Genomic DNA, 12,882 nt, shown 5'->3' on the forward strand with positions numbered 1-12,882 from the left:
TCATGGTACCGCTTCTGACTACTCATTCTCCTCATCACACATTTTCAGTTAATTTTCTTGTGCATCGCTCTTTGTAATGTTATCCAGCAATTTAGTTTCCCTTGTTCCACCTTCCGGCTCTTCTGTATCTCATTAGTCTGTGTGTTGGGTTTCTGTTCAAACCCGTGTACTGAATCTCTTGCAAAGGTAGATAGTGCCAGGATTGATTTTTTATTTATTTATACCATGTGGGCTTTTCACGGGAATTTATGGGCTAAAGGGGATACTTTTTGGGGTATCTCCTATCTCAAAGCACTAGGAAACCGTTACCCCGACTGAGAAAGCCCAACCTACACTCGGACTGTGGACAGGATTTGAACCCATGCACTTGGAGACCCCTCGGACCCCAAAGCACGCATGGTTCCACGACAAGGACTAGGTGTGATATGAGAGTTGTAATGGTTTATTGCAGTGGATGTTGTAATTACTTGTTGTTGATTTTTTTTTTATGTAAGAGGAGAACTGGCTAAGGGCAACAACAAGATAAAAGAAAAAGCTCACTCAGTCACCATTCTCCTTCTTTAATTTTATTTAATTTTGTTTTATTATTATTATTATTATTTATTTATTTTTTTTTATTTATTTTATTCTATTTATTTATTTATTTTTTTTTTTTTGTTGTAGCCTATAGTGTCTGTAGGTGTACTTGAGGAGTATAGAAAATGCTGTCCATCTTTCACCCATTAGCAGTGCAAGAAGTTTTATTTATAGTGGTACCCATATTAGGGCCCATGTCACCACCCAAGCGCATCTTTGGTGTTAGGCAATTACACCTCCACCTTGAACCTGGGTACCTTAGTGACATGTAGGTAACTTTAAACCACTCGACAAACGACAAAGTTTCAAGACAGCAATTGGTGGGATTCAAACATACACATAGACGTCTGCCCAGTGCCACGCTTACCATCTTATCCACTACGCCATGCTAGTGTGGTGGTGTGATGTAGTAATGTAGTGGTGTAGTGGTGATGACAGGTGAAATGTTAACCTGTTCATATTCTTGTTACTAAATTTAGGAACATTTTTTAGGAATTGTCTTTTTAATGTGATTTGTAGAAGTAAGAAATTTCTATGATAGGATTGCATAGGACGTTGCATGATTTGGTACTCTTGTTGGAGGATGTCAGGAAGGTCACGAGTCCTGCAGGAGTGGTGTGTGTGGTGTTTTGAGAGAGCTGGGTTGATTTGTTTATATTTCTATTATACTTGTGTGTATGTGTCATTTCATGTAATCTGTTTCTTTTCTATTACTACTATTACTACTGCTACCACTACCTCTACCTCTACCTTTACCACCACCACCACCACCACCACCACCACCACCACCACCACCACCACCACCACCACCACTACTACTACTACTACTACTACTACTACTACTACTACTACTACTACTACTACTACTACTTTGTTGCAGGTTCACTCAGTGCCTGGTGTGGAGTACCTGTATGACATAATTGACCCAGAGCAACTTGAAATTCCTGCCTACATTACTGAACATGACATGACGGTAAGTGTGTGTGTGTGTGTGTGTGTGTGTGTGTGTGTGTAAGTAATAACTATATACAGACAAAAGAGTTAATGCAGATTCTGTCTCATCTATTTATTTATCTTTATTGAACTTATCCTAAATTCAACTGTTGTTTTTTTACATTGGTGACTTCTGTTCAGGTCTTTCTAGTCCTCCATGATTCTGTGTGGGGAAGGTGTTTTTCCTAATATCTCTTCTGCAAGTGTCTTTTTTCAGTTTTTTGCTGTGCCCATCCAGAATCTCATGTTGTACACCACCAAGACTTCTGTGTCCAACTTTTCCATTTCAGTCATTACTCTATAGTATGGTCAGGTTCTCTCTCTCTCTCTCTCTCTCTCTCTCTCTCTCTCTCTCTCTCTCTCTCTCTCTCTCTCTCTCTCTCTCTCTCTCTCTCTCTCTCTCTCTCTCTCTCTCTCTCTCTCTCTCTCTCTCTCTCTCTCTCTCTCTCTCTGTTACTAGTAACAGTTTTGCCAGTCTTTCTTCATGCAGTAGTTCCCTCACACTTGGAGGTCACATTTTTGCTTCCCTTTTATTCCTTCCAATTTTTTTTTGTAGTTTTCTTGACAGTAGGCAACCACATCACACCTGCACACACCAGTTTTGGGCTTATCATTGTCACAGCCAATTCTTTTGTTATTTCTTCATCCAGATGTGTGAATGCTGTCCTTTGTTTTTCTCAGAAGGTTGTCATTTTCAGCATGTATTTGTGTATTTCTCAGTAAAAATTTATCACTAATTATTACTCTAAGGCCTTTTCTCCTAATCTTTTGCTGATTCTGTCATTACCCAATGAATAATCTGTCTGTCTCTTGCTGTTGTTGACAAATTATATCACACTGCATTTCTTTGCATTGAATTTCAAATATCACTTTTGGCTCAAATTCAAAAATTGTTTAAGTCTTGCTGGAGTGCTATGTAATCTTCTTTTTCTCTCTTTCTCAAAAATTTAGAATCATTTATATGCCTATGTTACTGGTCATATTTTCTGGCATATTTTTGATATAAAAGGTTTGAAGACTCAGAAACGAGTAGTCCTGCCTACGCGTGTACTGCTGGTAACGTGTGTGTGTGTGTTTTACTGTTTGACCTGCTGCAGTCTCTGCCGAGACAGCCAGACGTTACCCTACGGAACCAGCTCAGAGTTCATTATTTCCGATCTTCGGATAGGCCTGAGGCCAGGCACACACCACATACCGGGACAACAAGGTCACAACTCCTCGATTTACATCTCGTACCTACTCACTGCTAGGTGAACAGGGGCTACACGTGAAAGGAGACACACCCAAATATCTACACCCGGCCGGGGAATCGAACCCCGGTCCTCTGGCTTGTGAAGCCAGTGCTCTAACCACTGAGCTACCGGGCAAACATTACTGGCACCAACACTGACTCCTGTAGAGCTTCACTTGAAACTTCCTTCCAGGCTAAGCTCTCATTCTTGATTACTGTTCCCTTCTCTCCACATTCCAACAAGCCCTCCTTCCACTTATCTTTACTCACAATACTCCAAAATCTTCAGCTTCTGTAACAGCCTCGAGTGCAGTAATTTGTCCAATGCATTTTTGAGGTTTACGTTTACATAAATAGTCTGCCCAACTGTCTTTCTCCTGTACAGTGTCTATAACTCACAAACAGAAATTTAATAGATTACTAGTACATGTCTAATCTTCCTCCTGAAAACCAAATTGTCTTTGTCAATATGTTGTTTTCTTTCTAATAGTTGATTTGTGTGTCTTTTATAACTTTCTCGTATCTTAACCACTACACTTGTTAATGACCTTAGTCTGTAGTTTGAAGGGTCTTCCTTATTTCCCCCCTCAAAAAATTAGCACTATGTCTACTCTCTTCACATGCCTTCTGTATTGACCTCACTCTGTTAGAATCTAATTTGATACTCTGTTCCTGCTGCCTTGCTTGTGTCATACTGCTTCACCTCATGAACCATAACATTCATTCCACTCAACTCTGTACCAACCATCTCCACATACTCCTGCTCCTAAAAACCTCTCTCTCTCTCTCTCTCTCTCTCTCTCTCTCTCTCTCTCTCTCTCTCTCTCTCTCTCTCTCTCTCTCTCTCTCTCTCTCTCTCTCTCTCTCTCTCTCTCTCTCTCTCTCTCTCTCTCTCTCTCTCTCTCTCTCTCTCTTCATATTTTGTTATGTTATCTACATATTGTTATTAAGTCTTTCTTTCTTTTTCTTCTAATGTGCTTTAGAGAGAGAGAGAGAGAGAGAGAGAGAGAGAAAATCACATACACATTCCTTCTTCTTCCCTTTCTTACTCATATTCTCTCACCCACCCACTCACTCACTCACTCAATTCTATCTCTCACTCTCATTCATTCACTCAACCCTCTCAATTTCAGATTAACGGAATTCGCTACTACCGTCCGATCAACTCCCCATCCTCCTGAGCATTGGTGGCCGGCGGATGAGTGGACAGGTGGATGAGAGGGAGAGGGAGAGAAAGAGAGAGAGATCTGCCACTCATCCTTGCAAGATAAAAAAAACAGGGATATAATTCTGTGTTTGATTGAGTTTTTGTTTGTTCTTGTTATTGTTTTGATGATGGAAGAGGAAGGAGGAGGAGGAGGAGGAGGAGGAGGAGGAGGAGGAGGAGGAGATAGGGATTGATAGTAGTTGACTTACTGAAAGGAGAATAGGGGAAAAAAATATAATGAAGAGGAAGAGAGGGAATTGAAGGCAAGGTGCAGGAGAAAGAGGAGGAGAAAAGAGATGAAGAGAAGGAAGGAAGATAAAGGTAAAAGAGAAAGAAATATAGAAAATAGAAGGAAGGAAGATGAATAGTAGCAGGAGCAGGAGGAGAAGGAAGGAAATTTTGAAGAGAAGGAAGAAAAGATGAAAAAAGTAGGGAAAATTTATGAGAAGGAAGGAAATCATGAAAAGGAAGAAAATAATAATAGGAAGAGAAAGGAAGAAATTATGAAAAGGAAAAAAGTAAAAGTAGGGAAGGGAGGAAAAATTAAGAAAAAAGAGAAATAGAAACCAAAAGAGGCAGAGTAAATGGAGGAAGAAGAGATCAAAGAATAAAAGAGAAGAATGATAAAAAAAGATGGAGGAGGAGGAGGATTAGAAGAGAGAAATATAAATTAATGTAAGAATTAGTCTGAATCAAAGATAATGACAAATGATGATGGTGATGATGATGACAATGCAGACTTAGTGAATAGTGTGTCAAAGATTACATTTCATTCAGTTTATATAATAGTACCTACATTATTATTATTATTATTATTATTATTTTTTTTTTTATTATTATTATTATTATTATTATTGTAAATTTGTTGTGCTGTTTATGAATAGAGAGAATTTATCTAAACAAAATAAATGGATGTTTTGGAAATGTGTGTGTGTGTGTGTGTGTGTGTGTGTGTGTGTGTGTGTTAGGTTGTTTTGTTATTATTGTGTTTTAATGAATTGTTTTTGTTTTAAGAGCAGTTAAGTGTTGGAGTGTGTGTGTGTGTGTGTGTGTGAGAGAGAGAGAGAGAGATTATTTATTATTGTTGTTATTATCTTTATTAGTATTATAGCACAAGTTATGAACAAGAAATATTTATAATTTTTAAACAAGAAAGCAATGATTCTCTCAATATATGTAGTGACAACCCACATACCCAACCCAACCCAACCACACCCAACCCAACCCAACCCAACCTAACTCAATCTAAACCAACCCAACCCCCAATTTAACATAACACTTAACCTAATCTAACCCTCCACCCACATTTAACCTAGTCTAACCTAACCTAACCCAACCCAACCCAACTCCCAACTTCACATAATACCTAACCTAACCTAGTCTTACCTAACCTAACATATTGCAACCCAAGCCAACCCAACCCAAACCAACCCATCCCATCCTAACTCGGACAATGTTTTGAAGCTTGCAGCGACAATGATTGGAACACTGTAGTAACCTTTGACAATAAATACACTTAGTGCTAAATAGAACCACTGTAGAGGGATTATTTTTGTAGTAACTTATGAAGGGCAATATTTGAAAGGGTTAAGGAAAGGGTTAGAGAGAATATTTGAAGGAGAAGGGTAAAGAAAAAAAGTTTAAAAGGAAAATAAAAAAGGATAGATAAATGTGAAATGATAAGAGAATCATAAAGAATGTTGAAATGTTTGTTTATTTGTCAGGCAGCTTATTTGTGTGTGTGTGTGTGTGTGTGTGTGTTCGTTTGTGCCTGAGAATCATTTATTTGTTTGTGTGTTGTAATGAGAGAGAAGTTGATTGGTTGCTGGTGAAGGGAAGGCATTCGGGAAGTTATGGTAGTGATGGGATGTGGTAAAGTTTTGGTCAATTTAAATGTTCGTAATGTTGATAAGACTGGTTAAGTTTTGAACAGTTGAGGTGTCAGGAGATGTGTTTGAAAGAGGTGGAAAGGAAGTGGTTTTGAGAAGTTTTTTAAGTTTTGAGAAGTTTGTTGAAGTTGGCTGAATGAAATTTTTAAGAAGTTATTTACAAGATAAGGTGTAAGAAAGTTCATTGTTATTTTGTGAAGTTTGTTAATGGATTGAGTGAAGTTTAAAAAGTCATTAGTAAGATAAGGTAAACATTTCTGGTTATTGACTGTTGATGAAAAAAAAAATGAAGATTGATAAGACGAAGATTTTAAATAATGTTGTGAAGATGAAGTTTGAATATTTGTGTACTTTGTTCCTATGTCTTCACTTGACTTCGTTACTGCTGCACTGCACCGCCACCATCACCACCACCACCACCACCACCACCACCACCACCACCACCACCACCACCACCACCACTTTTACTACTACTACTCTTCCACTTTCTTTGTATCTACTCTCTTCCTCCTCTCCTCTCCTCTCCTCTCCTCTTCTCTCCTCTTCTCTCCACCACCACCACCACCACCACATTGTACAGTAGTGATGAAATAGTGCCATTTTTTTGCCATATTTTAGTCTCACAGTGCCATAGAAGTGGTGCCACATTTCTGCTTGTGTGCCAAATCTACACATCATTAAGAATAGAGATGGATGGATGGATGGATGGATGGATGGATTGAAGGGGTGTTTGGATGGATGGAAGGGAGTGTTAGATGGGTAAAATAAAAGGAAGAAAGGATGGCTGAATAGAAAAGAAGGAATGGAATGGAAGGAGGGAATGTTAGATGGATAGAAAGGAAGGATAGGTGGAAAGAAAACAAGACAAATGAGAAGGAAGGATGGAAAGATGGATAGATAGACAAAAGAAAGGAAGGAAGGAAGACATTATTAGTGGATGAATGAATAGAAAGGAAGGAAGAAGAGACGAGTAAGTGAAAGACGAACTGGACTGTATTTCATTAATAGATCGTCTTCAGATCAGTCAGGCTTGAAAGAATGAATGCCTTAATTTTCTCAATTCCCAAGTCATCAATTATCAAGACCGTCATTAACTTTGTCGCCTTCTAACAATGAACCGTCGAGTGAGAAAACTGTCGTGCAATGGAAGGAAATCATTGTACTTGATGTCTGAGGAAAAATTACAGTTCGGTCATTGAAAAGTAGGAGTTTGTGTTTGTTCTTTTTGCTTTTGGCTGTGTGTGTGTGTGTGTGTGTGTGTGTGTGTGTGTGTGTGTGTGTGTGTGTGTGTGTGTGTGTGTGTGCTTGTGTGTCTTTGTATGGAGTAATTGTTGGCATTAGGTTTATTTTGTGGGTCTCGTACAGTTATGAGGGAAATTATTGTATAGTGAATGTAAAAAATTGTGTTTATTTTGTTATTTATTCTAGTGTGTGTGTGTGTGTGTGTGTGATATTTCTTCTTTTTTTTGTGTGTTAAGTCAGTGTTGATGAGAATAATAGTGTGTTGATGATGACTATTGTTTGGTGGTGAGGTTTTACAACATACTAATGGAAGTAAAAATTGTACAATGGAGTAAAGAATTGTACGCTGGTAAAAATGAAAAATATTGTGTGTTATTTAAAAACTTATATATTGATGAAAAATTGCCAGGGATTAGTGCAAAATGTCATATGCAGATGAAAAAATACCTTTAATTATGGAAAAAATTGACATACCTATCCTAACCTGAAAAACAATGAAAAATATGAAGATGAAAAATATTATGCATTAATGGAAAACTATTGTACGCTTCCAAAAAATATCATAAATTTAGGAAACCAAATATATCCTACATTTAAGAGAAGTATTATAAATTTAAGAAACATTATACATTGAAAGGAAAAACCCTACGATTAAGAAATATTATATATCATATCATATACCAGGAAGTAATTAGAAAGATATGTTTACTGTGTGTGTGTGTGTGTGTGTGTGTGTGTGTGTGTGTGTGTGCATCCGCACCTCCCCTTCACTAATTTGTCACCTAGGAGTGTATTAGTGCCATGGTTTTATATATAGTATATATACATACATATATATACATACATACTAAGATATATATATATATATACTTGTTGGTTGACATTTTGACCTTGCATTGTGTTTGTTGTAATAGTAGTAGTAATAGTGGTAGTAGTGGTAGTGGTAGTAGTAGTGGTAGTGGTAGTTTGATAATTTTGGGATGTTAGTCATTGAAAGGTGTAAATAGTAATGATAATAGTAATAGTTTGACCCATTTGTTTGTTAGTTTGTTTGCTTGTTTGTTTGTTGAAAAGGTTAGTGTTATATATTACCCTTTGTCCTCCTCCTCCTCCTTCACCTTTATATAGCACCTCTCTATCTGTTCCTTTATAAAGTACCTTCTCTTTTCCTTTCCTTTTCCTTATATATTTTTTTTTTCAAATGTGACACCTTTTATCCCGCTTTTCTGACACTCCTTTTTTTTTTTATTTCTGTCTCTCTCCATCTTTATTAAGCACCTTTTTTTCCTTCCTTCATATATGTATTTTTGTCTCTGTCTTATAAAGTACCCTTCTCTTTCTTTTTCTAATTTACCTTAACCTAACCTAACTCAACCTAACCTTATCTAATCTAGCATAATTGTAATCTAACTTTACCAAACGAAACTCAACCAAACCAAACCCAACCTAACCTAACCTAACCTAATCTAACTTTACCAAACCCAACCTAACCTAACCTAACCTAATCTCTTATGGTCATTCTTTTGGGGAAATTCTTAAAAGAATATATTATTGAATGCTTCTTTTCACCTCCTCTTCCTCTTCTTTTGTTCTTTCCTTTCCTTAAAAATGCTAAAATGCTACTTTTCTGTCATCCTCCTCCTCCTCCTCCTCCTCCTCCTCCTCCTTCTCCCCCAACCTCTCCAAAGAGTGGTGTAGGCACGTCAGGATTCTCCCAATATGCAACGAGTCACACCCAAGACTTAGAACAGGAAGACTCAACCTGTGTGTGTGTGTGTGTGAGAGAGAGAGAGAGAGAGTGAGTGAGTGTGGGTGTGCGTGTGTGTATGTATGTTCGTCTCTAGCTTTTTTTTTCCCTCTAATGGCTAAAGGTTGGTATTTTTTTCCTCTTGTGTCTATTGGTGAAATTTATCTGGTTGTTTCTACTTTGGCCTTAAATCTTTAAAGTGTGTGTGTGTGTGTGTGTGTGTGTGTGTGTGTGTGTGTGTGTGTGTGTGTGTGTGTGTGTGTGTCTGTCTCTGTCTTTCTTCTTCAATGGTTAGAGTTTAAACATTTTTATCTTTTTCTTTTGGTGAAATTTTTATAGTTTATGAATTGAACCTGTATTTCATTTATTTTTATATTTCTTTGTGTGTGTGTGTGTGTGTGTGTGTGTGTGTGTGGGTGCGTGTTAATCTGCACATTATATCAACTATTTACATTCATATGAGCAAGAGAGAGAGAGAGAGAGAGAGTGTTTGTGTATCTGTATCTGTGAGTGTGTGCATGCATGTGTATGTAAGTTAATATATGCACATTACAATAATTCTACTCACCACACCACTCCCACCACAATCACCCACCATACATTCAGTGGTATTAGTGGTGCAAACACAACAGACAACACACACAACATGCAACACACACAATAACAAACAGTAGCACATAGAACAACATAGAGAACATACCTTATAGTGTGTATAAGGAATAATACATAGAATAGAAGCCTTATAGCGTCTGTACGTGTGTGTGAACCGTAGAAGGGAGTTTGCAAGGGTGCCGGCCTCCCCCATAGCTCAAGAAATAAAGTGGTGGTATACTGTATATTAGAACCTGTATGCCATAACCCCCACCCCCACCCCATATACCCACCACCACTATACAATACCTATGCCATATAGTTCAATCATTACCTAAACTAACAATACGTGAGGTTAAAGGAGTTTGTATATTAGGTCATGTATTCACACACACACCAAATCAAATATCTATGTTTAATCTGGCCACACCTAACGTAACTATACATAGGGTTTATAAGTATGTATGTGTGTTAGGTCAGTATATACACAAATCAAATAGATGAGTTCCCCTTTATAAAAATACATGCAGTGGTTGTGTATTTCTGATAGATGAGTTGGTTATGTATTTCCAATCTTGCCTAACCTAACTATACATAAGCACAGAGGAGTTTGTATGTTAGGTTTTACTGTACACATGGTAAATCAAATAGATCAGTTATGTATGTCTAATCTGGCCATACCTAACCCAAGTATACATAAGGTTACAGAGGAGTATGTATATTAGGTCTTACTATACACACAAATCAAATAGATGAGATTCCCTTTATTAAGTATACAGAGGTTATGTATTTTGAATCTGGCTGCACTATACATTATACAGGAGAGTTTATGTATGTTAAATCTCACTATACACACACACAGTAAAGTCAAATTGGGAAGTTTCCCATGTGGATAAAATATGATGATAATACAAAACAAGTTTGTGTGTTTTGATCTGGCTGTATGATAACACATACATAAATTCGCACGTGTGTATGTACGTATGTGTGTTAGGCATTAAAGTATACACCTTAAAATCAAACCAAGGAATTCCATGTACCAAAAAAAAAAAGTGTTTGAAAAGTTCTTATTAGGGAAAAAGTCACTTATATATGGCAAAAGTAATATAATCCGGCAATACACAATCTGTATGAACACGCTCGATTCGGCCGTACATTGACGTATTATTAAGAGTGTTTTGTGTAGATTTTAAGAGTTGAGTCAGTCAGTCAGAGAGAGAGACAATGTATATCACTACTAATAAATAAACAGTAAGGCGTTGCAGTAATATTAACAGTTTTGTCGCCAGTGTATTGCGACTGTATTTTGCGTTGGATTTAGTTCGGATTTAAGTGTTTGGGTGTGTTTTACACCCTCCCGGCCTTGTGTGTGGCTGCGGGAGAGTGTGGGAGAGTCTGTAAGAATTTTGAGAATGTTGAAGATCCCAGGAGAGAGAGAGAGAGCGTGAGTGTGTGTCAATAAACTGTTAATGACGATTCTTTGCTTCTCTCTCTCTCTCCTTTATTCTTGTTTTTCAGTCCTTCTTGCTTGATGGAAATTGATCAAGGTAAGGTGTGTGTGTGTGTGTGTGTGTGTCTGTAATTAAGTCAAATATTTATTCTGTTTATTTGATTTTATGTATACTGTTTACACACACACAGCACACAGCCCGGTAGCTCAGTGGTTAGAGCGCTGGCTTCACAAGCCAGAGGACCGGGGTTTGATTCCCTGACCGGGTGGAGATATTTGGGTGTGTCTCCTTTCATGTGTAGCCCCTGTTCACCTAGCAGTGAGTAGGTATGGGATGTAAATCGAGGAGTTGTGACCTTGTTGTCTCGGTGTGTGGTGTGTGCCTGGCCTCAGGCCTATCCGAAGAGCGGAAATAATGAGCTCTGTAGCTCGTTCCGTAGGGTAACGTCTGGCTGTCTCATCAGAGACTGCAGCAGATCAAACAGTGAAACACACTTTCATTCCTCTAATGTACAACTCAGTTTGGAAATACAACACAAATAATTTCCTCTTTTTCTTTAAGTTGATTATTACTTTCTTTTTTTTATTATCACTCTTATCAAGTGTTTCTTTACTGACAGAAATCTTCAATATGTGCCTTTTTTTGTATCTTATTCATTTGTATGCCATAATTGTCTTGTGTTCCCCTTGTGTGTGTGTGTGTGTGTGTGTGTGTGTGAAATACTGTTGTTGATCAAATATTTAGCCATTAAGATTGTTATTATTTTTATTTTATCTTGGCCAGAGATCTAACACTGGTTCATCACCAACAGATATTAAGAAGATGACAACTCTTACATCAGAACAGGAAACAAGTGGAGAAATTGTCAGAAGTGCAATGGTGCCCAGTGTGTAAGAAATTGTCTGTTTGTGTGTGTGTGTGTGCATGTAAGGTGTTCAACTTAAAAACTCTGGAGCACCATGCCTGCTTCTGTATTTCTCCCTTCTTTTGAGTCGTGGGAGACTTCAAGACATCTCTTTCAGTTTCGACAGGCCTTTTAGCTGTTCTCTTTCTTGACTGGTAACTCCATGGGTCTTTTTAATTGATTAATTAATTTATTTATTTTCTATTACATATTATTTTTTTTTTAATTTTAATTTTAATTTTCTATTTATTTAATTATTTTTTCCCCAAGGCCAGTGTCCCTCTTAAATAAACATATTGTTCATTCACTTCATTTTGACTTCAGATCACTTTTCCTCCAGCTGTTAAATATTAAACAATTATTTACTTTTAAATTTAATTTAATTTACTTTGCACTTAACTCATTTGTGTTTACTTATAATGCTGTACATACGTACTTGATTTACTCTGCTTATCTGATCTTAAACAACCACTCGTTTTTTTATTCATATCCTTGTACTTAACTCATTTCTCTCAGTCTTTATTTCTATTATATATTTATTTCACATAATCATCTGATCTGATTTTAAATGGTTGTTTTTATTACTTCACTCTTCACTTCTTTCAGTAGTACTCGTCTTAGCCCTCTCACTGCTTCAGTTTTTTCTTCATAATCCTCTGCAACTCTTCAGACATTTATCTTTTGAATTAAAACATGTTAATTAGTTCTGTAACCTAGACAATACAAAATGAATCTTTTATTTGTTCTCTCTACTTTGTCAATGCAAACTACATTTTCTATGCTGCCTTAAATGTTACCAAAAGATAACTACAGCAATGAAGGATTAACTGCTTGCCTCACTCCTTCCTCACACCTCACACTCTCCTCCTTCCATCACTGGTGCAGGAGAATGAAATAACTCATGAGAAAGTCATTTATATATTTATGCACGTTATACATATAATTCTTTTTCCTCATCCTCCCTACATTTCCAGACACCCCTGGGTATTCCTGTGCTTGTCCCTCCCTCCCTCTTGTGATGATTGTAGTAATGAGGAGTGACTTAGTTTTC

The 12,882-nt window shown here is 37.2% G+C and overlaps 1 protein-coding gene and 1 long non-coding RNA gene across 5 annotated transcripts in view; one reads left to right on the plus strand and one right to left on the minus strand.

Moving 5' to 3' along the window:
- Window positions 1-4,157, plus strand: part of LOC123520542 (protein GDAP2 homolog) — a 69,576-nt gene extending 65,419 nt beyond the window's left edge. For all 4 annotated transcript variants that reach the window (XM_045282920.1, XM_045282903.1, XM_045282910.1 and 1 more), the window contains 2 exons: window positions 1,457-1,549; window positions 3,934-4,157. In XM_045282920.1, coding sequence (XP_045138855.1) covers window positions 1,457-1,549; window positions 3,934-3,981 — 141 coding nt within the window. In that variant the 3' untranslated portion in view covers window positions 3,982-4,157. The remainder of the gene's footprint in view (window positions 1-1,456; window positions 1,550-3,933) is intronic.
- A 2,947-nt stretch (window positions 4,158-7,104) lies between these two features.
- Window positions 7,105-8,646, minus strand: LOC123520560. The gene is made up of 3 exons (XR_006679307.1): window positions 8,630-8,646; window positions 7,848-8,599; window positions 7,105-7,200 (listed from the first exon to the last, which is right to left on the minus strand). It is a non-coding gene; the product is annotated as an uncharacterized LOC123520560 (long non-coding RNA).
- Between the last annotated feature and the right edge of the window lie 4,236 nt (window positions 8,647-12,882).

The sequence above is a fragment of the Portunus trituberculatus genome, chromosome 7, assembly GCF_017591435.1.
Source record: "Portunus trituberculatus isolate SZX2019 chromosome 7, ASM1759143v1, whole genome shotgun sequence".
NCBI classification, from domain to species: domain Eukaryota; kingdom Metazoa; phylum Arthropoda; class Malacostraca; order Decapoda; family Portunidae; genus Portunus; species Portunus trituberculatus.